We start from the raw sequence: 22,158 nt of genomic DNA on the forward strand, positions 1-22,158 counted from the left end.
ATTTTTGATGGGAAAATAATGATTAAAATTGTTGAAAAACTTTATTCAGTTTATAAAAAAAGGTACTATTTTCTCAATTACCTGGTGTATATGACACAACCTTGCTCTCATTCCCCAATGCCCTTAGTGTAGAGTGCATTTAAATTCATAATGTTTGCTTTGAGTTTACTGAACACTGACAAACATGGATCAAGATCGGGACTTGGCCAATTATTTTTCTTCCTATATTATATATATATTACACATTTTATATATATATATATATAATATATACATATAATATATATATAATATATATATAATATATACATATATATTATATATATATATATACATTTTATATATATATACATATAATATATACATATATAATATATATATATATATATATTATATATGTATATATTATATGTGTAATATATATAAAATGTGTAATATATATATAATATAGGAAGAAAAATAATTGGCCAAGTCCCGATCTTGATCCATGTTTGTATATATATATAATATATATATGTTTTAATATATATATAATATATTATATATATATATATATATATATAAAATAAACACCTTGTGGAAGAACTACTGCAGTTGTCAAAGAGTTATGGTGTGTCCCCTCCTGCTCCTGCTCATGGGGATATCCATCCATGGTAAATCCCCGCATATATCAATGGGATCAGACTACTAAATTAAATGTATAAAGCTGAGTAGCTTACAATTTAAAGTATTTATTGTCAGCACTGGTTGCCATGCTGCTTTGCCAGTTCCTCCTTCAGTGTGTGGGAGGAGAAGAAGTCTTTGATTTGACGCAGTAACGCATGGAGCGGAGCGGCGCGGGGCGCGCGGAGCGGCTGTCAGTGAGGAGAGTCTGAGGGGGAGGAGGAGAGGAGGTAAACAAGATGGCGACAACCTGAGTAGCAAGAAGAGAGTAACACGAAGAGGCAGAAAAATTGTAAGTGATATACCAGAAAGACCCCCAAGGGAAACGTTTCGCTTCAGCCCAGGACCAGACACACACGGACGGAATAAAAAGAAGCTGCAAACGGCAACAAGATTCGCATGGAAACAGGTGAAGAACCCGGTAACCAGGAGTTACACAGTTAGCCTGTTAGCTTAGCAATTTACGTTGGAATCTCAACGGCTCAGCAACGGCTAGCTAGCTAGCGGTTAGCATGCTAGCTAGCTAACGGTTAGCTTGCTAGCTAGCTAGCGGTTAGCTTGCTAGCTAGCTAGCGGTTAGCTTGCTAGCTTTTTTTAATTTTTTTTTATTTTATTAAACAAATTCAAATTTACAAACAACATAGCTCATAGATCATTGCATTCAAGTAAAAGGACAAGGTGCATACAGAACAAGAACAAATAAAATATGTAAAATTATACATGAAAATAATAAATTAAATTAAGGGCTATAGGGCTGTACCTGTAATTCATATTATTAATAATAATAATAATAATAAATTAAATTAAGGGCTATAGGGCTGTACCTGTAATTAATATTATTATTAATAATAATAATAAATTAAATTTAGGGCTGTACCTGTAATTCATATTATTATTATTAATAATAATAAATTAAATTAAGGGCTATAGGGCTGTACCTGTAATTCATATTATTATTAATAATAATAAATTAAATTAAGGGCTATAGGGCTGTACCTGTAATTCATATTATTAATAATAATAATAATAAATTAAATTAAGGGCTAGGGCTGTACCTGTAATTCATATTAATAATAATAATAATAATAAATTAAATTAAGGGCTAGGGCTGTACCTGTAATTCATATTAATAATAATAATAATAATAATAAATTAAATTAAGGGCTAGGGCTGTACCTGTAATTCATATTATTAGTAATAATAATAATAAATTAAATTAAGGGCTAGGGCTGTACCTGTAATTCATATTAATAATAATAATAATAATAATAATAAATTAAATTAAGGGCTAGGGCTGTACCTGTAATTCATATTAATAATAATAATAAATTAAATTAAGGGCTATAGGGCTGTACCTGTATTTCATATTAATAATAATAAATTAAATTAAGGGCTATAGGGCTGTAGGGCTGTACCTGTATTTCATATTAATAATAATAATAATAAATTAAATTAAGGGCTATAGGGCTGTACCTGTAATTCATATTAATAATAGTAATAATAATCATAATAATAAATTAAGGGCTATAGGGCTGTACCTGTAATTCATATTCTTCTATTATACTAAGAAGTTTCAATGCATTTTTGTTTTTCATGACTTTAAGGGCTTTTATGTAAGAAATAAACTCGGAATGAAACACATTAAACCTGTATAGGTTTTACTTTCATATACTTGGATTTGTGCAAATAAAATTTTCCAAGAATGAGAATGTTATTCACCAGAAAGTCATCTGTGTTATTGTCCATGACATGACCATAAACAATGTCCTTTTGAGAGAAGTTTCCCAGATGAGAAACTTTTGGGAAAGCCAGTCATGTTTATCATAAAGCCATAAAGCTCCAGAATACATACAATGAAAAGATAAATGATCAGTAGTTTCAGTATCATCACAAAATACACAGTTGTTGGTTTTCAATTCCAACTGGATATTATTTTGCTTTAGGAGTTAAGGGGAATTTTAGATATTTAGTCCGTAACATGTGAATAGTTTCTTTCTGATAGATTTGTGAAATTGAGTTTCTGTAATATACCATTGGGTATGAGATGTGATTAAACATATTTCTAATTGTTTTGTTTGGGATTTTGATTTCCCTAAAGTCACAGCCACCAACTAAAAGTTGTGTGATTTGTTAAAATTCCTCTAATCAAGCATATAATAGAGTTGGGGATGGCTTTAGTTATGGATTTAAATATGTCACGATTGCCAATTAAATTAAATCTGAGACAGAAATTCTCATATGACCTGATACAGCCACTTCTATCAACTAAGTGAGTCACCGACCAAATGCCTTTATCCATCCAGTCCTTGTTAAATAAGGATTTGTTTTTAACCACAACATATCTATTATTCCACATTGGTGTGTGTATACATAGATATTTAGTTCATAACATGTGAATAGTTTCTTGTTTCTAGTTTTCTAGTTTCTAGTTGCTTGCTAGCTAGCTAACGATTAGCTAGCGGTTAGCTTACGTTAGCTGCATGTATCTGGGTTGTTTCTCCGCTTTTAAAGGCTAGTTTGAGTGTTGGATCTGATGTTGATTTGACTATTAGGTGAACATAACGTTAATGCAGTACAGTCCGAGAATAACTCCCGGTGTTGCCGGTGCTCCACCAACCGGCAAAATGAGGTGAGGTTGGCTAATCTTAACGGCTAATGCGAGCTAGCTGCATACCCGCCGTTAGCTACAGTTGTGTGACGACGTTTCGGTTTATCCTCCTCCAGTTAGTCCACAGTTAGTCCATCATCCAACATTAAACTGGTTGTTTTAAAGCAGACTTCTGAGTTAAAACCTGAACTGGTCGCTAAAAGGTGTGTATAAATATCAATGAACAAGAAAGTGTTTGTTGGCAAGCTAGTTTCATTCAAGCAGACTATGCTATGTTAGCTTACCTTCAGGCTAATAGTTGATTTATTTTTTATTTTTTTATTTCAATTGATCAATTTCAGTGTCAATCAGTGCCTCTGTTTAATTAAAGTAGGGTGCTAACTAAATGTGTTCTGGCATAAATTATAATATTTTCGTGTTGATGTGCCTGTGCCTTAGCTTACAAGCTAGCTAATAGTTGATTTTTATTTTATTTATTTTTATTTATTTCAACTGAGCAACTAAAGTGTCAAACTTAAATCACACTGTTTAATTAAAGTAGGGTGCTAAATGTGTTCTTTGCATACGTTATAGTATTTTCATGTTGCTGTGTGTGTGTGTGTGTGTGTGTGTGTGTGTGTGTGTGTGTGTGTGTGTGTGTGTGCCTCACATCACAGATTGGAAACCCAGTAAGGTTAACCAGTCATGTGTTGATGTCTGCACAGATTGTTTACCAAAGAGGGCTAACTTAGGTCAGTGAAAGTCATGATGTGTGCATTTTCATTAATGTTTTAAATGGTTCTTGTTTTTTTCAGGCACCTGGCAGTAGGAATCCGTGCTGTGGCATGGAGGACACCTGAGCACGGTTTTGGACACATTGGATGGCTCAGTCGACCTCCAGGAGCCGGGCTGACACTGCGTTTGGCTGTAGATCTGTGCTTGGATCCAGTCCAGCTCTACACACTTATGCATCCTGAGGAAAGCTATGATTTGAAGCATGGACCTTTGACAAAAATGCTGTGCTGCATGGCCTTGAAGCAGGACTGGTTGCCTCTACCTTAGGCTGTATGGTATTAAATTCCTTTAGAGGATATTGAGAGTTGAGCAGAGAAGAAGAACATTTTAGAATCACAATTTTTCTTTCATTTCTGTCACAGATGTAGTACAAAACGCACAGTATAGAGCACTAACTTGGCACTGGACCCAACAGATCGTTCACCTCTGTTCGCACCTCATTGAGAGAAAAGAGCCCTAATGTTTACAAATTGGGATTGATCCCCCACCTCCTCCCTCAACTCAGGCCTGATTATTCTCTCTCCCATGTTCAGTATTTTGTAATTCATCTGTATTCCCATCTTGTGGAATTGAAACACTCGGCTCAGTGCTGAAAGGTTACCAGTGGATTACTCTCCAGCAGCAATCATAGCTATTTGCGAACGTTTTTTGCACAGGAGGCTTAAGTTGTGACTGCCGAATCATCAGTCATGAGTGTCGGCGAGCTGCATCATCTTGACTATCTAAATGAAAATGAACTGATGGAGATGGATACTTTCATTCACCGCATTGACTCTACAGAGGTGATCTACCAGCCGCGGAGGAAGAGGGCAAAGCTGATAGGAAAGTACTTGATGGGGGATCTGCTAGGGGAGGGATCTTATGGCAAAGTGAAAGAGATGCTGGACTCAGAGACACTTTGTCGCAGGGCTGTGAAAATACTGAAGAAGAAGAAATTGAGGAGGATTCCCAATGGAGAAGCCAATGTGAAAAAGTGAGTTTGTCAACCTGCTTTCTTTGACCCTTTATATCCCTCTTTTCTCTGCACTCTGACAGTTTAACCAGTGTCACTGACTCCTCACCTGTGCAGTGTGAGGGATAGTTTGTTATCATGAGATACAATAGCATTGACTTGACTGTTATGCTTTATGTTATCTTAATATGAGTTAATTCATTTGAATCACCCTAATGAAAATTTAATGACAAAAGTCAACTTGGTTTCTTATGACTGTGCCACAATGAGAAAGGCCCATCATGCCTGGCCCACTTTATTAACCATCCCTCCCTGTGCACAACTCTTAACTTTCATTTCAACCTGCAATTCAAATACTTCACTTGAAATCTCCAGTACCTTAGTTTCAGTACAAATACCCAAATAATACCTTTTTGATGATTTACTTCACTTTCTACAAAAAGCCAAACTTGTCAAATGCATAAGCATTTCACACACTATAAAGAATAATTCATGCAGCCATTCTTCTCTGACCTCTTCTGGTTGAAGTTCTCATGTCTTTTGCACCAACAGCATGGCCGTTGAGTTTGGTCAGAAGAAGCGTGCTCTGTTTCACCTGTCATCACACCCAACAGTGATGTGAAGTTGCACTCAGCAACACACCCTAAATACACTTCTGCACCAATATACGAACTTCAGTCAGTGGAGGTCAACAAAATACTCCTTTAGCTAGTGTTTCAAAAACGTTCCCTAAATAATAACAGTTTTAAATGGACAAAGGATGATTTAAATCAGAAAACATCTCCGCTTTCAATACTCATTGCAGCAGATGCCTTTTAGTCAGTACTCAAAGGTTCAGTACCTATTCTGGGTATGAAACTAATGTGACAACATGCATAGAGTCTTAGCCTTTACACACACGAACGTAGAGCTGTGTCAGTATTTAAATGTACAACAGTGATAATCTGACACAGAGTTAAAATGTCCATAGTGAAGGAGGGCACAGAGGATATACCTCTGCTTCATGCAGTGTGTTTACATGCACTTTAAATGGGTCAACTTTTTGCAACAACCCAGTTTTGTAAACATTGCATTGACAAAAAATGTTGTTGCTGTAATCGAGGTGAAGGAATAAGAGAAACGTGGTTAACGCAGCTAGACATTTACTACAAAAACAGCCACCGTCTGTAGTGACGGAGCGTGTAGCCTTAACCAGATTTTTCTCAATAAGTTGGTTTATTGTTTGCACATTAATGTAGTCAGTGCTACTAAAGATCTTCTTTTAAATTAATGCAACTCAAGAAAAATTACCATGTAAAACCAATAATTTAGGCTATAAGAAAACAGTGATGTTTGTTGCCAGTGATTAACACATTACAAGGAAATGCATCACAATGTATTACTTCATTGATTATTTGTTCTACCTTTTCTTAGTTGCGTGGCTAGTAATACATATCAAAATCAGGCCGTTATCTAATTAAATATCTTAAATAGATTTTTAAAAAATCGAAAATGTTCTTGCCTATTTGTTCCCATCTCTCTGCCCGTCTCTCTTCTGTCTTGATTCCTCTGCGATTTGGCTTTCTAAATATTCAAACTTTTTTTTCTGCATCCCCCGTTTGCTGATGAGTATCAGAAGTTTTAATCACACAGTAGTTTATTAAATATTGCTCCAGCCTTTCGCTGCGGGCCTGTGCTAATTATAGAGGAAGCTTTAGAAAAACTGTCAAAATGAGTTCACACAGAGAGAAAGAAGAGCTGCAAGATGTTTTTAGGCTGCAGAAGAATGATGAAAAGCCTGTGTTGACAGCTCAGTAAGAATCATTTTGTTGGGATTGTAGCAGCTTGTATATTTATCAGATATCCAGACTAACTTTACTAAAGTCTATCACAGAATATTGTGTTTACCATTCTCCTCAGTCTCCAGTTAGTTGGGACTGAAAGCAGCCTGTCAGCAGCTCGATGGCAGCAGCTGCAGTTCTCCATCAGTGTCTACACTGGATCCCTTCAGCCATAGTATTGCCTTGCTTTCAGAAGTGTTTGTTAACATGCTGAAGTTGGGGAAAAAATAGACTTGAAGCCTAAAACGACTCTTCATGTCGTATTAAAGTGTATGCCTAGTGTTGCACTGAATACAACTGAAGTGTATCTCTTTCTTGAGATGGCCTCATAGAAAAATTTAGCTATTTTAAGAAGTTGACCAGAGATGCATTTAATCAAGTAGTGGTTCTAGATTAAATACACTTGCATATGCAAAGTCCAATCGCTGATGTCAATATCCTGGTAGAAACTACATCATGAAGACAAAAGAATATTTCAAGCGTATCTGTAATGTTGTTATGTAAAAATACAAAGGGTGAGAAGCATGCAACAACATAAGCAACACTCTGTAAGGTCAGACATTAAAAATTCCTTGTGAAAAGGCCACTAAGAAGCCTATGACGGCTTGAACGGTGCTGCAGGGCTGCATGGCTGAGATGGTAGACACTGTGCATGCTACTGTTGCCCAGGGTTGAAAAAATCTCACATGACAGCTTGGTTAGTGTTTGCTGGAATTGAAGGCAGAGGGTAAAAGACAGAGAAATCTTGGTGGAAAACCTACTGCTGTTTGCAAGAGAAGTGAGAGTGGGGAGAGGCAGAGCTACACCGAAATTACTTAAAAACAACTATATTAATGTCCTGGAGTGGCCAACTCTAAGACCGGGCCTCAGTCAAAGCAGAATTTGTGGCGGAACTTAAAAAAGACTCTTAAGACACAGTCCCAATGTTACTTGACAGGTTGAGCAGTTTTGCAAAGAAGAATGGCGGATATCTGTCATGTTCAGATGTGGGAGATTAGTGATTAAAAATGTCAAAAATATGGAGACAAAATAAACAATTTTAAGAGGTTGGACACATTGTACTGCAGATTGAAAGTTACTCAAGTTTAAAATCTGGTCCCACTCCCACCTTTTCTTACTGTTGCCATATAATGATACTGAATACCTTTTGTGTATCTTCCTGAAGTTGTCCCAAATATTTCTCATACCATAAATGATTTTTATCTTCCCCTGGGTGACGAGATAGTTAGGCGGGAGCTCTGTTCTCGCTTTTCTTCTTTTCAACGGTGTTTTTTTTAATCCTGGATATATTTTTATTTTTAGGACAAAGCTGCAGCGGTAGACTACATGGTTGTGTCACTCTGTTAATAAGACCACAGCAGTGTTCTTTGATGTGTGAAATTAATTTGTCCTGTGGGTGTTCTTCTTCTCCATCCGTCTCACTTGGTGGAGACCTTATGTTTTCCAGCCTGAGGAAGCTGGATCCTCGAGCCTGTGAAGGCCTGTCTGTGTGTGGATGCCGTAGTAGCTCTTGGCCTCCCCATTCAGCCTCTGTTTAGCATTCCTGTCTGCCAAACACTTCCTGCTTTCATAGGGTTGCCACGGGAATGGGCATGCTCATACTGGCATTGATTGAGCAATTGACCACTCCTGTTTCTACGGCAACACCCCAAAAATGCCATGCCCTTGTTTGGAATGACAGGAGCGCACATGGATGCACATACACACATTCCCTAAACTAGACACAGACTCGGGACCAGCACAGTGAAGATGCAGATTTGGATCCGTTGTTAATGTTGCCACTGTGTGCCAGAGTAGCTGCTATATCGCTGAGTGCTGAAATCCTTTCAGCTCTGCAGCCTGCAGGCCTTGAACACACAAGGTCCATCGGCACACGTTGGAACTCAGAGACTGCAGATGGACTGCAGCAGTCACTGTGCCTTAGTGGCAGCGCCGCCTCGGTTTTATGATTTGTTTTATGGAAACAAGCAGCGAGGCGGATGCAACTTGCTTTGCTACATTTCAGACGTGTCATCTGCGCTCGCTATGCAGCAGAGATGATGCATAGCTTAAAATGATGCTGTTCATTATGCTTCAACATATTTTTTTGAACAAAGTTTATTTCTGAATTTCGGTTAACACAACTTTGGCAATTCATTCTTATGATAGACATACCCCTCTCCCCCCACTGATGATAACATGATAGAGAGTATACAACTAAAGCTATGCAAGGGAAAAAAGTAAACAAATAATGTTAAATAATAAATGTACAAATAATATAAAACAATCAAAGTTAAACCTGCAGTAGGCAGAATGTTTTTGGCATCATTGAGCAAAACTTCAATAATAACCTTTCAGCATATTGTAATTCAAGTTGTCTGAGAGAAAACTAGGCTTCTGCACCTCCTCATGGCTCTGTTTTCAGGCTTTAAAAAATCTAGCCCGTAACGGGAGACTTTGGCCAATCACAGGTCATTTCAGAGAGCGAGCGTTCCTATTGGCTGTTCATTCAACTGAGGCAGCTGTCAATCACTGTCAATCAGCGAACTCTGATTAAACAGTCAAACTAGGCAGTGCTGATCAAATATGAATCAATATTATGTTACTGTAATGTCTATTTCTCCTCAAATGTTTTCAGAAACGTCTTGTAGTGTACTGTTTAGCTGTAAAATGAGAAAGTTTGCTCCCGCTGGTGGGCGGTGCTTGGTATTTCCTCAACTGATCTCAACATGGCTGTCGGGTCACAAACTTTCTCACGGCAGGCTGGTGGTTCTAAGGATTTATCAGTAGTTTTGGGAAGCATATCAAATATTAACTGCCAAAAATGTTATAACTTAGGACAATCATGTGAATTAGAGTGGCTTGGTTCCCTTGTCACACATGGGGTCTATATTGGATGTGAATTGGGATGTCAGTGGAAAATTTCAAATTGCATAACAGTATTCTTCATATGTATCGAGGATGAATATATTCCCCCCATCATCCTTGACCAAATGGAGGCTGCCTTGGCACCAGAATACCCATTTGTCAGTAGTGAGATTGTGTATAAGGCAGAGGACTGACAGAGCTCATAAACTGCAGGCTGATAAGGGACAGAAAAGCTCCAGAGTGTTTGTCGTGAGATTGTGTTAAAGTAGAAAAAGAAGAACAGATGATGCGTCAGCACTGTAGGGGCTTTATTTCTTTTTGGCACAGACGCACTCCCGTTATAGCTGTGACTTGTCTGTGCTGTTACACATTAAATCACATTTATTCTATCTAAATAAGAACCATATCTTTTACAAATCTAAATATATTCACACAGACCAAAAACGTATTTGGTTTTATTTTTGTCAGTGACACTGATGTCTTTGACGTTGGTTATATTATGGTTTGTCCACTCTACATATGCAATGATGATGAAATGGACAAAGCTGGGGTGGTGCTGCTGATTACTGTATGACGCTATGAAAGAGGGGAAATAATTTAACCAGCGCCATCTTCAATGACGGCAAACATTTTGGATTTTATGATCTCCCAAGGACGGAGGACGAGTCCACTGCAACTGGCAGACTGGTGTCATTGTTTGACTGAAGCGTACAGCGAATAGCACGTTGGTTTTATTCAATATTCACTGCTGCTAATTAAAAGACATTACTGGCTGTGTTATGCGGTAATATGAACAATGTAGCGGTGAGACAAATTGAATCTAAATCTAATCACAAGATTCCCCTCCTTAATTGTTAATGAAAACATTAGTGTTTCCTCTGTGTGTGGATGTGGGTAGCAAGTCTGTGGTTTGTACTTTGTGTTCTTCCTATCCAGATCCAAATTCATTAGTGTCCCCTCTCACAGCTCTCTGATGAATGTGGAGTCTCCAGGGTGTATTGCCATGCTGGTGATTTAAACCTCTTCTCCTTGGGTAGCGCAGCGAACTGTCAGGTTATCTGTCTTTATGAGACTACTGTAATTGACTGCTGCTGCACTCAGACAATATCAAGTCTTGCAGTATCATTCCTGCTATTCTGTTTTCTGTGAATCTCACCTTTTTAGAAAAGTCTCACATTTGTTTTTACTTTTAAAGGACCAGTGTGTAACATTTAGGGGGATCTATTGGCAGAAATGGAATATGTATTATATATATTGCAATTGCGGTATGATTTGTGATATTAGAGGGAATGACTGTTTTTCACTGAAAATCATTAAAATGATTATGATGTGATTTTTGCGGGGATCTGTACCAAACAAAGATGTTTTATTAAGTCTGTAGAATAGGCCAGGTCATCTCTGCAGCACCGCACTATTTAATTTAAAATGGTATTTTTACAAACATTTCATCTTTAACAAATATTGTGCCTCCTGCAATTTGAAAATTGCAGTAAGCCATATCGCAATTTCGATAAAATTTCGACAAGGGCCAGTACAGTGTTGGATTATTATTTTCAATCCCTATACATTTACTGAATTAATCTTTTGCATGTTTTTGTTCTTGTGTCCGTTTATAGGGAGATTCAGCTGCTAAGAAGACTCCAACACAAGAATGTGATTCAGTTGGTGGATGTGCTCTACAATGAAGAGAAGCAGAAAATATATCCTTTCGTTGTAAATGTTTGCATGTGAGCAATGCTTTTAGATGTTAGATTTTAATGTTGCTGTTCGTGAGGGTTATTTCTATGCCTAAATATTTCTATTTACTTATCAGCTTTGTAATAGGCTCACTTTATTAAAGGATCTGTTTGTTTTGTTTCGCAAATCCCCTTGACTGCTGACTTACGTATATGGTGATGGAGTATTGCGTTTGTGGGATGCAAGAAATGCTGGACAGCATCCCAGAAAAAAGGTTTCCAGTATTTCAAGCTCACGGGTAAGAGTCTGTTTTTCTCTCCCCTCTCTGCTCCCTCTCTCCCTCTTTCTCTCAGTCTCTGCTATATTTAGATTAAGCCTCTCTGCAGCCATCGCTCCAGGCCTAAGTTTAGATCCAAGACTGCAGGGCCTCTACTGTTAAAATAACTGACCATAGATTGTGTGAATGCGTAGTCAATGCTGGAAAGCCACTGACGCTAAAGAAGTGATGAAGGTTCATGTGACCATAGTGATAAATTGTTTGTTAAGCCAGTTGTTTTTTTACAACTTTCAGTGTGGATCACTTCCATTCCTTTTTGAGTTGTATCCATCAACCCCTCTTTTTCTTTTTTTTACAGGTACTTTTGCCAGCTCTTAGATGGCCTTGAATATTTGCACAGCCAGGGAATAGTTCACAAAGACATTAAACCAGGGAATCTGCTGCTGACCACAGACGGGGCACTTAAAATCTCCGACCTGGGAGTAGCAGAGGTGAGCTCGGGCTGCAGTGTTGTCTACCATCTAGGGGGAATGATTGTTTGTTTTTTTCACCATTAGATTTCAGCAAATCAAACATCTACTAGTCTAATTCCCAATTTCCTTTCATTTCCACACATTTCAGCTAATTGGTAGTTAGTAAGTGAAACTTGAAAGTTATAATTTTGTGGACACAGGCAGCTCAGATATACACAAAAACACAGTCAGTGGAAAAGTACTGTTGATAGGGATGCTTTTAAGCTTCAATACACTTAAATTCATTGTGTAGAAACGGTTACTATGTTTGTGTATCTTACTATAGATACATGCCGACTTAAGTGGATGAATCTACACACATTACTGTAGATTTTGTATTTCATTTGTAGTTTCACTGTTTTCCTCATGTGACAGAAGTGGATGAGTGTAAAATAGATTTTGCCTACAAGTGTCTCAGTCTATTCTGTGTTTTTAGTTTTAAGGTTTAACACTAGTTATGGTTCTAATGTAGACAGTGTTGCTTAAGAAGCAAATGGAAACAAATTTCTCCGTAATTTCTAGGGCTGTCAATCAAGTGACAGAGATAGATTTAAAATTGAGCCCACTACAAACTTCGAAAGATCGATTGTGTTACTGCGTTAAAGAAATTAGTGGCGTTAAAACACGTTATTATGCATTAACTTAACAGCCCTAGTAATTTCATAATTCATATTTTTGGTTATAGATATAGAGAAATACTAACTCAAAATCGTACTAATCTTATTCACTCTATTTTTCAGGCCCTTCACCCATTTGCAGAGGATGACACATGTCGCACCAGTCAGGGCTCTCCGGCCTTCCAGCCTCCAGAGATCGCCAACGGACTGGACACCTTTTCAGGGTTTAAAGTGGACATTTGGTCTGCTGGAGTAACACTGTGAGTAGTTCTCAGAACGTTTTAAATATCATGGCATTTTAAAGGCCCAATTATAGACGGAAGACCTGCTAAGTTGTATTAATATCTGACAAAATTAGTTGCTCATGGTACTTAATTGCTTGTCATAGAAAAATGCTCTTGCTTGTCCTCTCTTAGGGAGCTCAAAGGGCAGAGCAGCAGAAGCTAATAGAGAAAAACACTTAACAGACATCCTTACTGATTCTCAGTCACCTCTCGATGTACTTTTCATACATTGGCGTGCGTGCTGTTTATACATTTACACTCTGTTGTCCACCTGTAAGGACCTCAAAAAGAGTCTTTCCTGCCACTGGTCATTCTGTGTAAAGCTTAAAGTGTAGGATTTAGGGGAATGAATAGACACACTGCTTACAAGATATAGAGAGGATTGACAAGTAAGGTGTATGTAGGCATGTTATAAAGTTAAAGAGGACATATTTTGCTAATTTTCAGGTGCATACATGTATTTTGGGTTTCTACTAGAACATGTTAACATGCTTTAATGTTCAAAAACTGCTGTGCTACAGCTCCTCTTTTCACCCTCTGAAACACTCTGTTTGAGCAAGACATTTCAGGCAGTTCAGGAGCAGTGGGGGAGAGTAACTCCTTTTTTGGCGTGGACTTTGGGCTTTGTAACTTTGCAGACCTTTTACATGCACAAAAAACTATATAACACACTAAAGGAAAGGGAACAAGCACAAGTCCAATAAGTCCTTTTTAAAAAGTGCACCTGTATGGTTCTATTAGATTTTAAAGAACAGTCAACACCAGAAAGGTCTATCTAAATTCATACAAAGAACATTAGATGTGTGCAAACCATTTTGACAACTGTTAACAGTACCCCAAATTTACTTCCATTCATTCAGATACAACCTTACAACGAGTCTGTATCCGTTTGAGGGGGACAACATCTATAAGCTATTTGAGAACATTGGAAAAGGAGACTACACTATTCCCGAGGAGTGTGGACCCCTCCTGTCGGACCTGCTGCGAGGTGAGTGGGGTATATTGCAAAATGTTTTTACCATAAGGCCAAATTATACTTTTTCATCAAGGTGTTGCCGTGGTTACATACCAATGCCGTATTGGATGATTCATACCTCAGCGTAGGATTAATCCATTGAGTGTCGTATTTTTGTCATAGCAGTAGATGACTGTGTGTCATGCATCATCAGGTACGCATTTATTTTAACAATGGTAGTGAAAAGGTTTGCTTTTAGTATGTTTTTAATGATTACTAAATGCAAATTTGTGAAGCATTACAGAAAAAGGTTCTATTGGAAGTAAAATCTTTGAGCTTTTTTTGTTGTGAGAGCCGTAGTACATCACAAAACAAAGTCCCCTCCGGTCGCACTATGATCTTTTATGTATCCGTCCAGTAGGTGGTGCTGTGACACTGAAAGTCACTGACTTCTCAGCATGAGAGGCTTCCTCCAAACTGTAGAAATCCCTCCAGCTGTTGACGTAGTTTCCATTGATCTGGAGCCAGCAGCAGAATACTAAACACTTCATAGTCAGGCGTTGCTTTTCCTCGACTGGAATGCTGCAATGCTTCTGCTCCTTGTAAAAAACAAATAGAGTCAAGGGTCTTTTACAGTGAGACGTATAATCGGCTGAATGGATGTAAAATCCATAAAGAATGTTAGGAAGATTATGTTTGCACCAACTAATGAAACCATGCAGCTGAATGCCTCGTATTCTAGCTTGTTATCCAACTTATCTCATTATTGGTGTCACATGGAGGGATTTTGAACAACCATGAATAGAAGGCAAAAGCTGCCACATTCTGGTGCTGTTATAACTCACGTTGCCTCCATCCCCCATTTTGTGTGAGCGCGTGTGACGTCTGTGTGATGACGCAGCACCTGGGAGATAGTCAGTCCATAATTACATGGTCTAAAATAAGCCTAGTGCCACAAAAGGTGTCCTTCAGCAGGCGCAGCACTACTATCAGCACTGCATGCTGCCCCTCTCTGCCTGCTGGGAGACAATTACATTAGGTCTGGATAGGCACTGCATCACTGCTGCCTTATCACGCTGACATTCTGCTTTTCCCACGGATTCAGCCCACATTATGATAATTAAGGGACAAAATCTTCATTACATTGGTACAGCTGTTTCGCCACTCATATTGTTGTTTCCGTACTGTACCTCATTGACTCCTTAAGCTTTGCAGGATGCCGTGACACACAGTGATGAATGAGATTATTATGTGCATTAATTAATGTTCCTTGGATGAGTTTATCATCTGTCTGTCGTTAGCTCGCCGCTCGCCGCTGCGGCCTCCCACCAGCTTATGTTAAACACTTAACAGAAATAGGATGTGAGTGGAGAAATTGTTCAGGATTACTGTGATTCAATTGACCTTTGTAATGTTTGTTTTTCAGGAATGCTTGAGTACGACCCTGCGAAGAGGTTTTCCATACAGAACATAAGGCAACACAAGTGAGTGATTTAATAAATTGCATGTATCATGTATCCCATGTAAAATTATGTTAAAAAAAATGTGTTATTCTCCTGATTCATACACTTAAGTGTTTAGTAAACATGTCATTTACTTGTCCATTTTCTCCGTGCCTGTCCCTCCTAGCTGGGTGCGTAAGAAACACCCTCCGTCTGAGCCCCCTGTGCCCATCCCTGCTAACGCAGAGAGCAGGGATCCCTGGCGGAGTATGACGGTCGTGCCCTACCTGGAGGATCTGCACGGCTACACAGAGGAGGACGATGACGAGCTCTACGACCAAGAGGACGAGATCATATACACTCAGGACTTCACAGTGCCAGGTTAGTGTGAGCTCAGACAATTCTCACAGCTGAAGACGGATTTAAATATGTGTGTTTTGTGGTGTGAGAGCAATCAGTGTTATAAATGTCTTTTGTGTTGTTTTGTTTAGTCTCCTCCTTCTGTTTTGGCTTTGAGAAGACGAGGAACTGTTTGTTGTCTCATTGTTTGCTGCTTCCTCCTCTTGTATGTCAACGCTGAATCGTCCTTCTTAGAAATGCGTTACAGAAAAATTGCAGTAGTCTTTCCCCCAGTGATTGTCATGCACTTTTGTTTTAGTGGTTGAAAACAACTTGAACCATAGGATTCTGACGGGCATAAACTGACCATCAGATATGTCTTTAAAAATTCAACACCATCAGACACGGTTCATTATATCCTGACAGTAGTACATGAGACAGGTAATCTGAAAATAATCATGTGCCTCTGTGTCCTCCATCCGGTGTCCTGCAGTGCTCCTAACGGCATCTGCAGGATTTCACAGAGCGGAGGAAAACAACCAATCAGAGCCGAGCTGGAGCCTGCCGTCTCTGAGCAGCTGTCAATCACTCGCAAACTCCGATCAAATGGTTAAACTATGCAGCACTGTTTAGTTGTAAAATGAGAAAGTTTGTGACCCGGCAGCCATGTTGAGATCAGTTGAGGAAATACCAAGCACCGCCAGCCAGCCGGAGCAAACGTTCTCTTTTTACAGCTAAACAGTACACTACAAGATGTTTCTGAAAACATTTGAGGTGAGAAATAGTCATTACAGTAACAGAATATGATTTAATTTTTGATCAGTGCTGCCTAGTTTGACCGTTTGAATGGAGTTCACGAGTGATTGACAGCTGCCTCTGTTGAATGAACAGCCAATAGGAACGCTCTCTCTCTCAAATGACCTCTGATTGTCCAAAGTCTCCCGTCACGGGCTAGATTTTTTAAAGCCTGCAAACAGAGCCATGAGAAGATGCAGAAATCTAGTTTTCTCTCAGAACACTTGAAATACAATATGCAGAAAGGTTAATATGGAATTTTTTTCGCAATACAAAATTCAACCGTACATTAGACTTAGACTTGAATGCCCCCCCTGTGGTACAGCACAGTAAACAATAATCATAATTTAGACAATAGAGACAACAACAAAGGTTCATGATTACCAATAAGACATATTTTGCACATCCATATGTATTGCATGCCCCTCTCCCGACCTTATGTTGCACATTGCCCTACTACAGCTTGTTAAAATGGGTTATTGTATTTGCATGTTGACCTTATAACAACTTGTACAGCTGCTTGTCTCATCCACGCTTGTTGCAATATTTCTGTATGTATGTAGGTAGGTAAATAGCTAGCTACAGGTATGTAGGAAGATGAAGTCCCCACTCTTAAACCCACCTACTAAGCTCTGATCGGTTGGACCTATTGATAAACAAGACTTAGATGTGGGCATAGATTCAGAAGTCCGGAGCATACTACACTTGTGTCAATTATGTTTCTTGTAGTGTACAAACTTTATCAGAGTGTTTACTCACTTTGGTGTGAATAGATGACGATAGCATCTTTATATTTGATTTAATTTGTTCCCCAGCTCTTCATTCATCTTTTTCCCCCAGAATTCAGACCCTTTATCCGTTGCTAGGCAACAGCTGGTAATAATAAATGCAGGAGTCTGTGTCAGGTATCTAGAAGCGGTGCCCCACATAGGAACCAAACAGAGCTGGAGACTGAATGAAGTGATCTAAAAATAGTTCAGTTGAAATGTTTTTTTGGTGTGGGAGTATGAATGGTTTTTCCAGGGTTCACTCCCACACATGTTCAGCACAGTTTTATAAGATGCTTCACATGAATGAAATAATAGAGCGTATGGTAAATTAAACTTTAAAGCAGTAACTACATCTCACCGCTTTAATATTTAATTTAATATTCTCCTCGGTGTTAAATTTTTTGCAGTGTGGGAAGTCATTTAAAGTTTCTCACGGCCCTGCCTACACACACGCAACGGTTTTACGCTGCACAGACAGTAACGCTGACCTAACAGCAAGCGAGCGCTCCAACTATCGCGTCGCATCGCGTAACATCGGACGCTCTCTGTCCACACTGAATCCATTAAATATGGACGTCTGTTTTTATTTCCAATATATCCTGCAATGTATGGTTTTTAAAAAATTGCTAAACAAAAGATATGTACTTCTGTTACATCATATAAACAAACCGCGTATATATCAGACTGGAGACATGACCACTTAAAAGATGGGTGCGTAGCCTACTTGCGTTCTTCCTGGTTTGCACTTTTTAAATGGAAAATGCACGTTTTATATTGTGATATTTACTGGAAATGATATACATTATAGCCGACGCCAAGTAGGTCGTTGGTAACAATCTCCCTCCAGCCAGTTGTAAAACGTCACAAAAACACACATGAAGTCATCAGTGTGGAAGTTTTGATTTAAATGACATTTGGCATGTTGTTTTATAGATATGTTGCACCCATTTTCTTCTGGGAAAGTAAAACATGTTAGATAAAATGGGATATACTGCAATTCTGAGAATTCTGAAAAACTGAGATTCGTTTGAGTGAGAGAAGGTCCTGTAACTTGGTGCAGTTTTGGAGTAAATGTGCGTTATTCAATAGTCAATGTTTTATTATGAACATACACAATTGAATTTCAATTCTCTATAAAAGTAAAGACTCAAAAATGTTTGTGTATGCTGTCAGTTATAGTTCTTAGAAAGACCGAAAAGTCAGACCTCGGCAAGAAAACTGCAGTCACTGCATCTCTACACACACACACACACACACACACACACACACACACACACACACACATCTGCACTTGAAATGAACAAGTCACGTTAAGGTTAGGGCCTATTTTTCACTCAGCTGATTTCCTGTTGTTGTAAGTGACCTGACATTTAGCTGGTGCTGCTGACAAATGAGCTTTTTAAAGGTCCCCTCTTAAAAAACAAACATGTTTACAGTTTTTTACAGCAGCAGGTCTGTTGTAATTTCCATCCATGTAATCACTCGCAGTGTGCGCCCTCATGCTATTACCTCACGCTTGCTCAGTGAAACAGCGGTCAAATCGGCACTTGTGTGAAACTGTGATGGATTTGTTTTGAGCCTAATGTGCATGTCTTTAGGACAAGTGGCCGAAGAAGACGGGGATCAGGGGCACGCAGACCACAGTCCAGCTCTAGCCAAGCCAGTTTGTGTGAACGGGACAGAGGGGGGGTCTCTGAACAGCAAGGCCAAAGCCGAACGCCGATCCTCCTCTTCATCCAACCCCTCGCGTAAAGGAGTGTCCACAGCCAGCAAGATCCGCAAGCTCTCCACCTGCAAACAGCAATGACCCACTCCCCTTCCTCCCTCGGCAACAACCCACCTGGTGAGTGTGTTAACAAAAGCTCTGATCAGAAGTGCTTAGAGGACACCTTCTATACAGTAAGAGGAGAAAGATAAAGAGATGAAAAGATAGGTGGGATGAGATGAGAACCGCGTCGGAACAAATGTAGAGATTAGTATCGGTGAAGGAGGAAGAGTGGAAAAGGAAATCAGGGAGGAGAGAGAGAGAGAGTCTGTGTTGATATTCAGAAAGCAGCGCTCTGACTCACCACCACTCCCCAGGCAAAACACATGGTCTGTTTCCTATACAGTCACAAAAACTAGATCTGGACTGGTCCGGTCTTGGAACATCACTTTTCTATTCTCCGTTAGGATTCATCTGGACTATAAAAGCCTTCCAGGGGTTCGTCATTCAGGCGAAGAAGTGGGGCAGATTTATGCTGCAAGCGTACGCACCAATTTAACAGGTTATCCTCCTCTCTTTCCAGTTACCACCCACAGTTTGCTCTTTCAATCTCTCTCACGTACAAACCAGTCACAGTGTGAGGCTGTTTGTCATGAGTGCAGTGCAGAGGAGATGCTGTGTATTAATTTGTTCAGGCGATGACTCACCCTGGATGAGATGAAGTGGGCTGTGGGATGTTTCTGTCTCTCTTCCTCCCCCTGTGGACGAGTCTTTCCGTGTTAACAGCACCAGTCGGTGCTTTATTGTTGTAATTCTGATACTTTTAACTAAAGGGGAACTTGCTCTTTGTCGTGATATGTGATGAGATAAACTGTCCTCTGTCCCTCTCAGGTTGATCTGTCCCCGTCCTTCTGTGTCCGGAGTCCTCACAGTTGTGAGAGAAACCTGCTGACGTTAATGCCCCCCATACCTCCTTGGACCACTGGCCTGCAGAGTCTTTTGAAGATGCGGTATGAGTGACGGGGAGGAGGAGGACAGCATGAAATGTTCTTTTTGCTCTGAGACTGAGGCACTGGCTGTGAAGATTTTTTTTTTCCTCCCATATTTTGGCTCCAGTTCTGTCATCTAGTCATTTCCCCTCTCCATCCTGTCATCCTCTCAGGAGGGCCACCGGACGTTAACGTTACAAACACCATCACCCCTGTACCCCACCCATCCACCCCCTCTACCCCACCTTCTGTTTCTTTGACTACCTTTTGTTTTTACAGAACCCTAATGGCAGTTTTTAAGACACATTGTGATGTGTAAAAAAAAAAAAATTAAAGAGGAAAAAAAAAGATAACAAAAGTTATGAATAATTCTATATTTAAATCTATAATGCGAATAATTATGATAGTGTTATACTACCACCAACATAAAAAACTGCATGCTGTACAGAGCTGGAAGAAAGGGAAAGTGCTTGGTTTATGGACAGACTGAAGCTTTGAGATCCACCGCTGACCTGTTGGGGATTTTTGATTTCCATTTAGGTTTTTTCTTTTCTTTTCTTTTTTCCAATGAATATTTTTTAATTATTATTTATATAAAATATGTCCCAAACAGGCTATTTTGTTGGATGATCCTTTCTATCATGCACCTCAGTGGTTTATGTCCTGTTTTTTATAATTTTTTCCTTTGATGGGAATACATCCGTTTGTAGTTAGATCCTAGAATATCAAGAGCCGATGCCGCTCAGCTGCAAACGGTGTGCCGTTGCAATCGCCTGTTTTCCAGCGATGCTCTTTGTTGCGCCGCTCACATCAGTGGGAGCCCCCCCCCCTCTCTTACGCAGCCAGGCCCATCATCAGCCCCTCGCTGGGAATAGATCAGAGAGCAGGTGAGTCACAACTCTGAGGGAGGGAGAGAGCAGCGCTTCCCACGTCAGCAAGGTCGACGGAGAGATCCTCTGTTCAACAAGACACACGAGGAAGGATGAAGAGATGTGTCGCGTTAACAGGCTGAAGGATATTTCAGCGGTATGATTAGCATGTCAGGGCCACCTTTTCCTTTCTCTTCTCATGGTAATGATTCTGCCGTCATGACAGTTTCACACACACACACACACTACATCAGCCTACATGAATCATATTACAACAGCATAACATCACAGGGTTGGGGAGTCCATTTTTTCTGTTTTTTTTTTTATTCAGAAAAATGTTCAGTCCAAAATGAATATGTGCCTCAGTTGGTCCCACAATGTCTAGCCTTTTGTCAAGGCTGCGAGACATTTGAATTTTCTGCACTACTCGTTTTACAATAAAACAGATGGTTCACCATGAATGAGGACAAAGATATGAGTTTCATAACATGCACACATACATGTACCGCAGCTCAAACCCAAGTCTGTGTGAAAGGAAATAAGGGACGAGCTGTACCTACCATCGCAGTCTCCCAGGTGGCATCGCACATGATAACACGCAGCAACGCTCGTATGTTGAAGAGAGGCAATTTGACACGAATGCAGAATAATTACATTTTACATCCATACTGGCAGAGAGCGAGGAAAGAAAGCTGTGATTTTAACATGTAACGACAGGATATTTGCAGAGTATTACTTGACAGGTAGGGCTGCCTATATTGTATATTTTTCTCAATGTCAACAAATAAACAAAAAACCTACAAGGTGTTAGTTTGTCTCTCTATACTTTCTGACTTCCCGAGTTGGTCTGTGGGTTTCAACCCCAAGCCTGCCACTCCAGAAATAAGTTAAAAAGACAAATAAACAATCCATGCAAGGTGTTTTCGCTTGCAAGATGTATAAAAATCTGCCAATGGAACACGGGAAAATTCTCTTGATAAGATTTCTTGAGATAAAATGTAATATTTAGGCCTTTCAAGATAAAAAAAAAGATCCAGAAATTAGCTGGGAAAACTCATTTTGAGCTATATTTGACTAGTATTAGGAAGTGCTGTGTGTCATAATAAGCCTGCAATGCTCAAAAGTTGTATTTTGTCACTTCAAAATGCATTGTCTAAAAAACATTTCTCACTGAAATGTTAGTTGTTAGGTGATTGTGTCTTATATTAAGTGTTATTTGACTAGTAATTAGACAAATATACTTGGTAAGATTTTGCATTTTTA

The 22,158-nt window shown here is 39.3% G+C and overlaps 1 protein-coding gene across 3 annotated transcripts; it reads left to right on the forward strand.

The window, feature by feature from the left end:
* The first annotated feature begins 844 nt into the window (after window positions 1–844).
* stk11 (serine/threonine kinase 11) lies at window positions 845–21,698 on the forward strand. 3 transcript variants are annotated; one of them, XM_074651033.1, is made up of 11 exons: window positions 848–1,072; window positions 4,066–5,018; window positions 11,281–11,364; window positions 11,550–11,639; window positions 11,977–12,109; window positions 12,871–13,007; window positions 13,892–14,019; window positions 15,413–15,470; window positions 15,616–15,809; window positions 18,931–19,175; window positions 19,929–21,698. In XM_074651033.1, exons 2-10 carry the CDS (start codon window positions 4,735–4,737, stop codon window positions 19,137–19,139), a joined length of 1,317 nt encoding a protein of 438 aa, XP_074507134.1. In that variant the 5' UTR covers window positions 848–1,072; window positions 4,066–4,734; the 3' UTR covers window positions 19,140–19,175; window positions 19,929–21,698. The 3 variants fall into 3 exon arrangements, with proteins under 3 accessions (XP_074507136.1, XP_074507134.1, XP_074507135.1); XM_074651034.1 differs by lacking the exon at window positions 848–1,072 and adding an exon at window positions 3,330–3,474; XM_074651035.1 differs by lacking the exon at window positions 18,931–19,175 and having other exon boundaries at window positions 845–1,072.
* Window positions 21,699–22,158: the final 460 nt, after the last annotated feature.

This window comes from Sebastes fasciatus, chromosome 11 (assembly GCF_043250625.1).
Source record: "Sebastes fasciatus isolate fSebFas1 chromosome 11, fSebFas1.pri, whole genome shotgun sequence".
Taxonomy (NCBI): Eukaryota; Metazoa; Chordata; class Actinopteri; order Perciformes; family Sebastidae; genus Sebastes; species Sebastes fasciatus.